Genomic DNA, 12,717 nt, shown 5'->3' with positions numbered 1-12,717 from the left:
TATAATCTGGTTTGTTTAATTGGTTGCGTTTCGCCGGGTTCTGCTGCCTCGTCTCGTCGTCGTCTGTAGTAGAGAGCAGGTACTACATAAGAGGAGTTAAAACAACAATGAGGGAAATGGTGGAGATGGAAAAGCAACAAAAATTCACACGTGCCATGGCCATTGAGTCGATTCGTGTCGTGCATCTTTTATAGAAAACATGATAACGGAATTTGTCCGGGCAGCAATGTGTGCTTCATGGATCCCGTTCATTGAGAGATATTGTTGCCGTCTTGGGGACCGGGATTGGAAAAAAAACTTTGAACTATGTATTGTGAACGATTGCACCAGTGAGAATGGTTTAACAAAGCGTCCAAAAGCTGTAACTTGATGTTGGAATTTGGCCTACATAGGTGAGCAGCTATGCATCAAGCGGAGTGGATTTCTAGTCAAATTTTATTCAAATTTCTGTATGGCTTGCATGTTACCAATCCTAAGCTTCGATCGTGTTCGGATAGACCAAACTCCATGTTCGAGAAAGTTTTGATGAACATTTCAAATTCTGCATGCAATTCTAAACTTAATCTTGTTTCTTGTATACCCTCGTCGTGAACAAACTCACGTTTCTATACTTCTTAATACGGTCATAATATATTGAGTTAGTGGAGATTCGCACTGCATTCAAATTTGATGAGTTGACGCAATTCCTCGAAACATTATTGGGCACACTTTAAACAGCTTCCGTAGAATTTAAAATTACGCTACAATTTAAGTTTTAATAGGAATATGCTTCTGAAAAAATCCCACAGAACTTACCGGAGGAGAACATTTCCCGACCAAATCTACCAGAAAATGCCAATATCTCGCACGACCCTCTCCAATTTGGATGAAACAGGGAATTTTAAAAGTAAACGGAACAACTCGGAAATAAAACGGGATATCCGGGAAAAATCAATTCTAGATAGAGCTGGAATTAGGGCGTAACCGCTTTTGTCAACAATAACTTCTATCGATGATTTCTAGGAACTCAAGGCACGCCCACGCAGACGAATATAACCATCGGATAGGGGAAGTCTTTCCCTACCCGATGAGGATGTTGGTTTGCGTGGGCGAGCCTTGAATTTCTAGAATTCATCGATAGAAGTCAGTGTTTACAAAAGCTGTTAGGCCCTAATTCCAGCTCTATCTAGAATTAGTCTTAAGGGGGACACCTGTTGAGATTTCTAAAAAAAAAAAGAGTATTTGGGCACATAAGTTATGCTAGATCCTGATCGAAAATAATGAATGGTTCCGCCCTAATTTTTTTTTGTATATCTTCGTTATTGTGGTTATCTTCTGACTGGCTTAAGTCATACTATTTTTATATTTTTTAATGTTCAAGATATTAGAAAATCTAAGTGTTCTTGTAATGTTTTCCAAGTCTAAGATCTATATTTTCTCCTATATCTCAAGATCTACATTTTTTCCGAGTATAGGATCTTGAACATTTCTTTGTAAGAATCCATCGAGTTAATTTCAGAATTTTCTTTGTTTGATTGATTGACATTCAAGAGATTTTACTGGTTCACCTCTGAAAAATAATCAGGAAGTATCGAAAAAGAATCACATTGGAATTCACCTTTAGTTCTCCTAACAATTAAAAGAAATACGTTTCAAAAATGCCTGCAACTTCTTGTAGGATTTCTTTAGAATTTTCCTTAGAATTCCTTTATATAGTAATTATAACTCAAATTTTACAAATCTCCTAACAACTCATTTTGCATTTTCCTTAAAAATTACCCACACAATTCTTCAAAGTGTATCATAAAGTTTTCCCCAGGCTAAATTTGAGATCTAATTTTTTTTTTAATTTTTGGTGTCTGAAATCTCGAAACGTTCACGAAAGTAGAAGCTGGTCCAGTCTGAAAATCTCAAAAAATATCCCATGTCATGAAATTTTTCATTCCAAGATGTGAATATTTTTTCATAATTCTCGCGAAACATTTGAAAATGGCCTATGATCAAAATGTAGACAAATCTTTTTTTTAATACCATTCTAATGGCACTGCCAAATAGCTACCAGTCGTATAGGAATGTTCCGCGTTATCGATAAACATCATTAAAAATAACTTGATTTTCAGAACGGCCGATCAACGAAATTTTTCGAATCATTCATAAATCGTTTTCGTTCCATTATGTTCCATTGATAAGTTTAGTGACGTAGAAGCAGTGATGGGCAACTGAACCAACCGGTGAGCACCGTGTGCTGGTTCGTGTTCAAAAAATACTCCTGTGTTTATGTAAGCGTGTACCCTGGTTCGGTTGAGTTTTAGTGTACCAGTGTGTTCTAAATCAAAACCGTGTGCCGGTGTCTGACATTGATATCCGGTCTAAATTGGTCATCCCCATTCCGAAAATACCCATATTGAAGCGTATTTGCTAGTATTTTCCAGTTTTCCTACAACCGTAAGCCGCCATCTTGGATTTCAAAATGGCGTCAGACATTGATTTCCGGTATTTATACGTCACCCCGATTCCAGAAATACCCATATCGAAGGGTCTAAATTGGTCATCCCCATTCCGAAAATACCCATATTGAAGCGTATTTGCTAGTATTTTCCAGTTTTCCTACAACCGGAAGCCGCCATCTTGGATTTCAAAATGGCGTCAGACTTTGATATCCGGTATATATACGTCATGCTGATTTCAAAAATACCCATATTGAAGGATATTTTGCATTATTTCCCAGTTTTAATCTTTCCAGAAGCCGCCATCTTGGATTTCAAAATTGCGTCAGACATTGATTTCCGGTCTCAAGACGTCATCCTGATTCCAAAAATAGACATATTGGAGGATATTTGGCTTTGTATCCCAGCTTTCCTACAACCGGAAGCCGCCATCTTGGATTTCAAAATGGCGTCAGACTTGCATACCCGGTATCTATATGTCATCCTGATTTCAAAACTACCCATATTGAAGGATTTTTGGCATTATTTCCCAGTTTTAATCTAACCAGAAGCCGCCATCATGGATTTCAAAATGGCGTCAGACATTGATTTCCGGTCTCAAGACGTCATCTTGATTCCAAAAATAGACATATTGGAGGATATTTGGCTTTACATCCCAGCTTTCCTACAACCGGAAGCCGCCATCTTGGATTTCAAAATGGCGTCAGACATTGATTTCCGGTATTTATACGTCATCCTGATTTCAAAAATACCCACAGTGAAGGATATTTGGCGTTATATCCCAGTTTTTCTACAACCGGAAGCCGCCATCTTGGATTTCAAAATGGCGTCAGACATTGATTTCCGGTATATATAAGTCATTCTGATTCCAGAAATACCCATATTGAATGATATTTGGCATTATTTCCCAGTTTTAATATAACCGGAAGCCGCCATCTTGGATTTCAAAATGGCGGCAGACATTGATTTCCGGTCTCAAGACGTCACCCTGATTCCGGAAATACCCATTTTGAAAGGTATTTGACAGGTGTTTAAAGGTGTTTAATTTTTTTTCTATAACCGGAAGCCGCTATCTTGGATTTCAAGGTGGCGTCACGTAATTTGAATTCACAGTTTTTCTGTATTCAAAAACCGCTATTTCGACTTGACACTGCATAATATTATTCATCAAATACAATTTCTGTTTAGTTATCTGCCATCACTGGCAATTCTGAATAATGCGCACCACGCACATAAACACACAACAGTACCGGATCGATTCTTGAATTCAAAACATCATCCTTGTGAACACAGAACACCGGTACTGGAAAATCAGAACCGCACCGTGTGCAGCGAACTGGTGAACACGGTGCGGTGTTACTTGCAACTACCAAACCGAACCGACAGCAGCACACTACACTCGGTACAGCAGATCAGCACATTGGTTATGCTTTAGAAAACCGTACCGGTGCTGTACCGGTGTTTTGCCCATCACTGCGTAGAAGGGGCCGATGATTGAACATTTTCAAATCAAAGTTAGGCCCTTCTGCTTGAGACAGGACCGAGGATTTGTTTTACATTTATTTGACGTTAAGAAAAAGCTCCCTACCAGGACCTACCTTTTCTGATGACCAGCGCAACGGCTCAACAAAAAGGGCATAACCATTGAAAGATTCACAACAAGGCTTAATTTGTTATCGATTTTCATGTATATTTGAAAACTTTTCGCACATTCTGGATCCTGTGTACTGAGATATAGTTACTATTGTTATTGTAAACAATATAAATGCCTAAAATACTTCAATTTACTTATAGGGGAAGTGCACCAGTATTGACCATAGGTTCTTATTTTGGTCACACCTCAAAAACCGATAAAATTGCAATATTCGTGAATTTTATGGTCGTCATGTTTATGTAAACTGATGAAGATGATTTGTACCAACAAACTGAACGCAAATGAACAACTCAAAATTGCAAACAACGTGAAATATCGTCAAAAGGTGCTTTCAAACTGTTTTTATATTACTTCATACGCGAAGTTCGCGATTTTCAGAGTTGGTTTGAAATGCTATCTAACATGAAGCTTTAGTGTGATAACTTATTAGCTAGAGAATGGTCTTAGAAGAGGGTAGGTACGGGTTAGGCAAATAGTGTGCGTTTGACTTGCACTGTCGCATTAATAGCCCTTCGCTCATTTTCAACTTCTATTCAATTTTCATACTGCCGTACTCTAACGGAACTATCTGGGTATCTATCTTCTAAGACCATTTTCTAGCTAATACATTATCACACTAAAGTTTCATGTTAGATAGCATTTTCAACCAACTCTGTCAAAAGGTGGTCAAAATAGGAACATGGCTAATACTAGAGCGTTTCTCCTATATGAATTAAATAGCGGAGGAAACATTTACAATTCGTTTTCTGGTTTGATTACATTTTGGACATAGGCCCTTTCAAATGTTTCGCGAGAATTATGCTCTTTTGCATTTTTTAATAATATGAATGCAGCAATACAAAAATATGACTTGACTATTATTTGCCTAGAACATGTCAAAATGCTACCTCATTCCGGAAATAGTTCTAATAATAGGCAGTGGCTTCAATACGCCAAGCTCATCCGTGTTAGAGGAAACCTATATTCTAGACATTAATTTAGGAGATCTAAGAAAGCAATATTATTGATATTTTTTTTCTTGATATTTGATGTCTCGTATTTACATCTTCCTGATTATGTCATCGCAATACGAGCTGAAAAGCACTATAGATTCGAGCGTCACCTATGCGGCAGTAATACCATAGAGGTAACTCTAAGACTAGAAGGTCCCGAAATAACGTGCTCAACTTTTTGGCTCAGCTCTGGTACTATCTTCGGTCCCAAGCTAATCGATTCACCCCTCGAAACATAGGAAAAACCAATAACCCCTCATTTTATCTGTCAAACTTTCATAGCGAATCAAAACAAACATTGCGTAGTACTAGAATTTCGACTAGAATGGGGTACGTTAATCGTTTGCTTGACCAATAGGCTAGTCAAGTAGTGAGCCAATTTAAAATCGTTAGTTTCGTATTGGTTGTTGGTAATACGGACTAGTCAGAAACCACCAAAAGCTGGCTCTTTGTAAACTAAACAACTTTGTCCAAGTCTGCAAGTCTGTAGGAGTTATACCCACGGTACTAGAGCTTCTGGCCACGCTAATAGCCTCTGTGCGATAGCGTTTGGTTAACTGACATTCAATGACTCTTTTCCTTTGAAAATTTTAGCGCTGTAAAATCATAAAAGGGCTCGTGAATAAAAAAGTTATTCAAATTGATACTAAAATAACGGGATATTGCAATCGTTTCAACAATTTCCGGGAAATTTTTGAGATTTGAACCGGGAAGACCCTGAATTTCAAATTGAAAATAAACTGGCCAACATGTAGCAGTTTCCACCACAAATCGTTATCAATCATATTAATCATTCCGGGAACTGCTTGAATTGATTTGCTAGGCAGTCGAAACGGTTCATAATTCCGAACATTTCAATGTCTAGCTGGAATTATCCATGGGCGGGATGTGCTGTCAAATCGGCCTACTGAACATTCATCAATGGGCTGTAAATAGTAAGGCTCAGTGAATTTGTCAGCTCTTTCGTTCTCTCGCTGTTTAAACGGTTGAAGGAGTGTGACGTCACACTCCGTTATCTATTTAATCAGCCGTAGAACGAAAGAGACGACAAATTTACTGGGCCTCACCTGTTTACGTTCATTGATTTGGTGAATTGGGTTCCAAACATCAACAAACCATCGTTAATTATGGCTTTGTTGTCGTTTGGAACCAGTTATTCGAGGTAGGCGACGATTGTTCGTATTTGACAGTCATTTCCCCCCAGAAATTATCAAAGAAAGATCTCAGTGTCTAAAGGGTGAGTCGATAATTATTGCGACACTTTAGAATGATTGTCAAATCGGCTATAGTTATCGAAATGAAACCAAATTGTTGCAAATGCTCGACATTTACGATTGACGCCCTCCATCAGAGCCTGTATACACGTTTCCGGTACGTTTGCGCTTCATCATGGCCCAATAGGTACCCATGAACTATTCCTGTCCCGGCAACGGCCTAAAATCCGGTTTGATGTAGGTCTCATCATCAATGACGCAGTATCGGTATTTCGTTAGCAGCTTCGTGTGGAGTTTCCGGGCGCGCGTTTTGGCTGAACAAAATCCTTTCGCGAACGGTTTGCTGATTTTCTACCATCTCGACCGAAAACTGCACAACTGAGCGGATGTAAACAATACACTCTAAAGAAAAAACTGGGCAAAATTTGGTTAATTTCGGTCAATAATTATCGACTCACCCTTTATACTGGTTTGATAACAGGACAATTGTGCATGTAAATATCACTAGAAGTTAATAGGACAACTTCAAGAGGATATGTGTCGATTCTGTGGCATAGAAAAGGAAGACTCTGAACCTATTGTGCAGCAATCTTCAAAAAAAGGCGTATTTTTCTAGATAAGGGGCTGGCAGAACCCTTTGATATTTGGAATGCAGGTCCCAGTCACGTAGTTCATTTCATTCGAAATGTAATACCTGGCTGGAAAAATTCTTTTGGTCAGTCTGAGTCGGTCGCTTCACAAAATAGTGATACGACATACTGATAAAGCAACATTAAAACGGGGAATATATCACAATAGATCAAAGTAATGGTCGCAGTGATGAATATATCCAATACAAAATAAGAAGTGCTTCAGCTAAATTGTTCTACATCTTTGATAATTTGAACTCCATAGGGACCACCCAAATTAGCACAGCATAGCTCACTCATAAAATAAAACACATAACCAGTGGAAAATATCCATGTGAATTTCACATAACTTACATGTGATCCCATAATTCGAAATTGCTCCACTAAATCACATGAACCTTATGTGTCCAATGAAAGCTATATGATTACTCATTAATTTTGTTATTGGAAAATTATTACGTGCATTCCTAATAGAAACTATGTGAAAACTTTTTTCAGTGTATGCGATTGTACAAATCGTAGGTGGCTATATAATGGTCAACTAATACGTTTTGCAGAGAATATCGTGCTTGAAAACAAGCATTGCATTATACACCTGGCCACATCCTTACAATCGCAGGGGAAAAAGAAGGAAAAGTTAATCCAACATCTACTTGAGAAGGTGCAGGGAACCCATACTACCTTCATAGATGTCACAGGAAGTGAATAGTTGTGTTAGTGAGAGGGTGAATGATTAGGAAACTCTATTCGTCAATAAAGAGCGTTTGATAAATCCGGAATATAAATAGATAAAATGAAAGGATCTCACCCGAATGGTCTAGTGACTTTGCAGTGTCATGTTCTCGGAAAAGCTTTATTTAATTTTCCTTGAACCACCGCAATCTCTGACAACACTCTTCTAGCTTATCCCCCTTCTACTCGTACGCACAATACATCGCACTCCACCCATAATCAAGGTCATACATAAATGAACCAAAAGGTGCAAATCTAGACACTACAAGAATAATCTTGATTCTTCCACAGGGATCACCCTAATTAACCAAACATATATCTAAAATCACCGAAGACACCATAAACCTAAAACTTACGATTCAAGCGCCAACATTTTTGCTTCGGCTTTGGGATCACTGACGTAAATCTGAACTTAACTGTTTGTCATTTAGTAGTCCTAGTCATTTCGAACAAGTTTGAGACAATCTATTAAATGGCATGACCAGAATGAGAAAATTTCAACAGTAAACGAGATATTTTCGCTGGAACCCGATCCAGAGTTATGGTTTGTTATTAAATAAGGGTTAGTCTATCTATTCGGCATGACTTCATATTGGAATTTGTACATCCTAAGGAATGTTTGTTTGGGGGGAACGATTCCTTGCTAAAAATATGTATCTCCATATGCTATGGGAAAACCAGAAGACAGGATTCCGGGTAATCGTTCTCTCGAAAAGAGCCTTGAGATGTATCTATATTTCCATCAATGATAAATAACTTTGTGATAAATGGAAAAAATGTCCCCTACCCTCACGTATGATGGTAGGATCATTTCCCACGTTGCCACCATCCGGAGCGAGGTCAGGTCGACCCACATAGTGTGGCCTGACCCTTCAGAGTCGAGCAGGAGGGGAAAAAAAACTATATGTTACACATACTCTTCGCATAATCATCATTATCTTCATTGTTGAGCGATGAATCACCCACTAAGGGAGCAGCAGAAAAAAACTTATCCTCATTCAATTCCCATCAGTCACGTTGATAACGCTACCCATAGTCTGTTTTTTTTTGTTGCTTTCTCTCGCTCTACAGTAGCTCGCTCAATGCGGAATGATATAGGATTTTACTCTCCATTCCAGTACCTAGTGCCTTCATCAACAAAACCACCATCGTCATGGTGATCTGAAAAGCAAATACGGCTACCTACTACGTCTAGTGAAGCGCAATAACAACAATAATAGGACCCGCCAACCGCAGCAACAGTGCCTAGTTAGTCAGCTAGCAGTAATCGCCGGAGCGGGAGTACAGTTGAGTCACCACCAAGAGGCATTTTTACGGCTCTTACTTGCACTATGCCACTCTGAACCCGCTCCATTTTTCGTCCCTCCTATCCGGGCAAGGCCGTTTGGCATCATTGTGGAACACCTCCGTATGGCCCGCGGCCGGAACCGTAAGCACCCAATTCAGACATCCAAAACCAACGACGACGCCGACGACAAGATCAGTGATGCTGTTTTGCTTTCTCTTTTTGGCTGCTGTTTTTGCCTGCTCTTCCTCAAGCCTCCCACTCGGTGAAGCTTAGACTGGTCCAGGTGGAAACAACTCCTATCCAAGTAACCGTTCCATTGGTTCCATCTTAGAACCAAGTTTTCCCCAAAACGGACCAGTCTTATCTACTCGCATTCATAGCCCAGCGCGTCGAGACACGGTGGTGTTTCGTTAGCTAAACATGTGATTAACGAGATCTTCGCACTTTTACATTATTAATTTCCGTTTCCTCTCTTTTCTTTATTCGCAGATATACCTACATAGAGCGATTAGACGGAATTCTATGAGCAATATAATCTACCCGTAATTAGGCGAAAAATTCTTTACACCTTTCAACGGAAGGAGGGGAAAATCTTACTCTGAAGTGTTGTTAGTAGCTCCGTTTGCGAGCGAATTAAAGTGATTAACCACCAAAATAAAGTGTGCCACACAACAACGGGCTACGTGGCAAGTGGTCGTCGTCGTGTGAGCGTGGGAGTGACGAAAGATTAATTCGTGTACGCAGGAGTGGGTGTTGAATTCTTTGCGACCTGTGTAGGTCCTGTGGCGAAATATCAACAACAATACAAACGGCTGCCATAGTAGCAGCAGCAGCAGCAGTGTGGTTGAGCTCTAGGCAGCAGCAGCGGTTTCACAAAAGCAACTGAGAGAACGGAAAAAGCCCCACAATGCGCGAATACAAGATTGTTGTACTCGGAAGCGGAGGTGTCGGTAAATCCGCCCTGACGGTGCAGTTTGTTCAGGTGAGTTGAGTTGAATTGTCTTGATGGGGTTGGGATTCTTTTCTTTTGTATCGAGATGCCAATAATTCGAATTGTGAAGCAATCTTCATTCTATCCAGATATGTCGCTGCATAGCTGAAAACTGACTGTAGAGAAAAAACAGCATTTTTGTAATATCACATCGTAAACGGTGTACATCAACCTTCTTTATTCAGTCGATATACTGCAAACATATGTTTATTAATGATCATTAGCAGGCACCAAACTTAAAAGTATTGCCAGTAATGATTGATGGTGTAAGAGGAAAACGAAAATAATGATGCAAATGTTGACACAGAATCAAACAGGGTTTGATTTCATGTTCCAATATTTCTCCTCATTTCCCCTGCTCTTTGGCTACATCAGCTGATTGGGCATGAGGCCTGGTTCTCGGCAGCTTTCGTCAAGAAGATTGTGATTTAACTCTGAACGGACTCTGAGAAGCGGACATGGAATTCATGAGAACAATAAAAAAATCCTTCAAAGAAGAGCTCTGCCAACTTACGAATTGATTTTATTTTTTCCTCTCCGAACCACTTAGTAAAGGCTATTGGTTGGACTGAATAAAAATCCCTATAAATAAATTTGGAAAAGTGGAAATAATACGCTTTTGATGCATATTCAGGTTTAAAAAAAAATTGCCAATAACCTAAAGAAATCAGTCATGGACTTTGTCATTCGCTTTTGCCCGGAAATTATTGTTAAACAATCTGCAATAAAATCAAATATGTTTTATTTTGCTTTCCTACCAATCGCTACCCGAGCAAAGCTGAAGATCAAATCGAAATCAAAATTTGCTGTTATGATGTAACTTATTTTGAATACTCCAGTTGATCTCATTTTGGTTGACTTAACGGTTAACACAGCAAAAAAGAGAGCAAAATTTTACACTGTTGAAGCAAACGGAAAACTAATCCTGCTTTCAATGAAATCAATTTGATTACTGATTTTGCATTCATAATGTTTAACTGAATACGGGCCTAGAGTAAATGGTTACCATTCATGTTTCTCAAGCTGAAAGACTTAGGCTCCAATCTCACCGCGGGCAAGTCACGAATGACCTAAAATGTGTTAAACAAATCAGATAAACGATAATCATTAGTTCAACGACAGATGAATTTCAATTAAATTTTAAACAAGACGTAAACAGCAGAACTTCAAGTTAAGTTGCTTTCATTTAAAACGTCTTGACTGCATAATGAAAGCACAATATGATATCAGACTTATGTCGCAACATTTGAAATCAAAATGAGTTTTCATTATGATAGGAACTGCACACTTTAATATCGATTTGCTTTCATTTTGTTAACCGACTTTGCTCGGGTAGAGAGCCACAAAAAAATCTCTCTCACGAGCTCAATCTCTCAACATGCCATGAATTTTGATGACACTCGATTCGTGATTTCCCTCTCACAGACTTCAGAATAGAGTAGCTGGCACTGTAAAAGTTGTTGGTAGCCTTATTTATACACTATAGGATTAACATCCGAAGACCTCTTTTGTGCATACTCGGCACAAACATACTTTCTAATAGAGCCGTATAAGAGAAAGAAACGCGAAAATAAATAAAATAACTGGCAACATGACAATATTTTTTCACACGAACTAGCAACCCTAAACGTTGTTCTCACTTTGCATGACTTACCGCTTTCGTTGTTATTGGTAATAATTGAAGATTGAGTTCAAACGATACGGAAGATATGTTAACGATGATTCTCAATTTATTCTCATATGTTCTAATTCATCTCCTTACCAAATACCAAGTCATAGTGCTAATCCTACCGAAGATGGTTTTATTTTATTAAAATATAGTTAAAGAAAAAGATTATTCAAATAATTTAATTCGATTTGTTTTCTACCCACTGACAGATCTTCTGTTCGATTGGCTGCACTTATGTGACACTTCAATTGGCTGCAGATTCGACTTCTCGCTTCTCTTTGTTACAGGGCTCTAGCTCTAGTCCGTTCCCATTCATAAGAACGACGGAAAATCTTGTTAGGGGCGGGGCTTAGACAGTATTGTTTGTACCGAGTATACAAAATAGGATGGACTTCGAATGTGAATCTAAATGCATATATAGAGTAAGTGGGGGTTACAATGGATCAGAATGTCAAAATTGTACGTTCCCTACTTTACAACATTCACATTTTAGCAAGAAAAACAATTTTAAACTTGTGCATATATACATCAATGATGTATTTACGACTGTCAAATTAAATAAAAATAGACCAACGGAAAACCTTATATGGGGTGACATTGGGCCAAAACATAAATTCGATTAAAATATCTTAAAATATGTAAATGTAACTTAGCTATTAGGAGTACACTTTGTAATGTCACAATGTACTTCGTATGTATGGCTAAAGATCGCGTGTAACCCTTATCTATTCACATAAAAGTGTGTGCAAACTTTTCTTTGCCTGTGGACATTAAAAAAAAAAAAACGGGGCTTCGCTACTATTTATGACACTTAACTTTACAGTGTTATTTAAATAAAACAAATGGTTAATGTTATCTATACTTTACTCCAGGAGTTCAAGGAACATATTGTAGTCATCATTTCAGGCGTAACATTGTATAACGGCACAAAAGCTTTTGTAAACAAACTTTTTAAGGCCCTTTACACACGAACCGAAGTACGCGCGGAGAACAAATTCGTTAAGTTAAGATAACAATCCTAATAGTTACTTTCACATGGAAAAATATTGTTGTTTGAAACAACAATTAATTTGACCGTCAACTCAATCATATATACCTAATAGATTCAACTGTTCATCTTAT

The 12,717-nt window shown here is 38.4% G+C and overlaps 1 protein-coding gene across 2 annotated transcripts in view; it reads left to right on the top strand.

The window, feature by feature from the left end:
• Positions 1-12,717, top strand: part of Rap1 (RAS oncogene family member Rap1) — a 95,386-nt gene that overhangs the window by 13,002 nt on the left and 69,667 nt on the right. For both annotated transcript variants that reach the window (XM_065239516.1, XM_065239515.1), the window contains exon 2: positions 9,425-9,917. In XM_065239516.1, the coding sequence (XP_065095588.1) occupies positions 9,843-9,917 (75 nt within the window). In that variant the 5' untranslated portion in view covers positions 9,425-9,842. The remainder of the gene's footprint in view (positions 1-9,424; positions 9,918-12,717) is intronic.

This window comes from Ochlerotatus camptorhynchus, unplaced genomic scaffold, assembly GCF_037179485.1.
Source record: "Ochlerotatus camptorhynchus isolate MF236.1 unplaced genomic scaffold, CSIRO-AGI_Acam_v1.1 ptg000055l, whole genome shotgun sequence".
NCBI classification, from domain to species: domain Eukaryota; kingdom Metazoa; phylum Arthropoda; class Insecta; order Diptera; family Culicidae; genus Ochlerotatus; species Ochlerotatus camptorhynchus.
The sequence above is the reverse complement of the archived record's forward strand: the minus strand, read 5'-3'. Positions and strand labels throughout refer to the sequence as shown.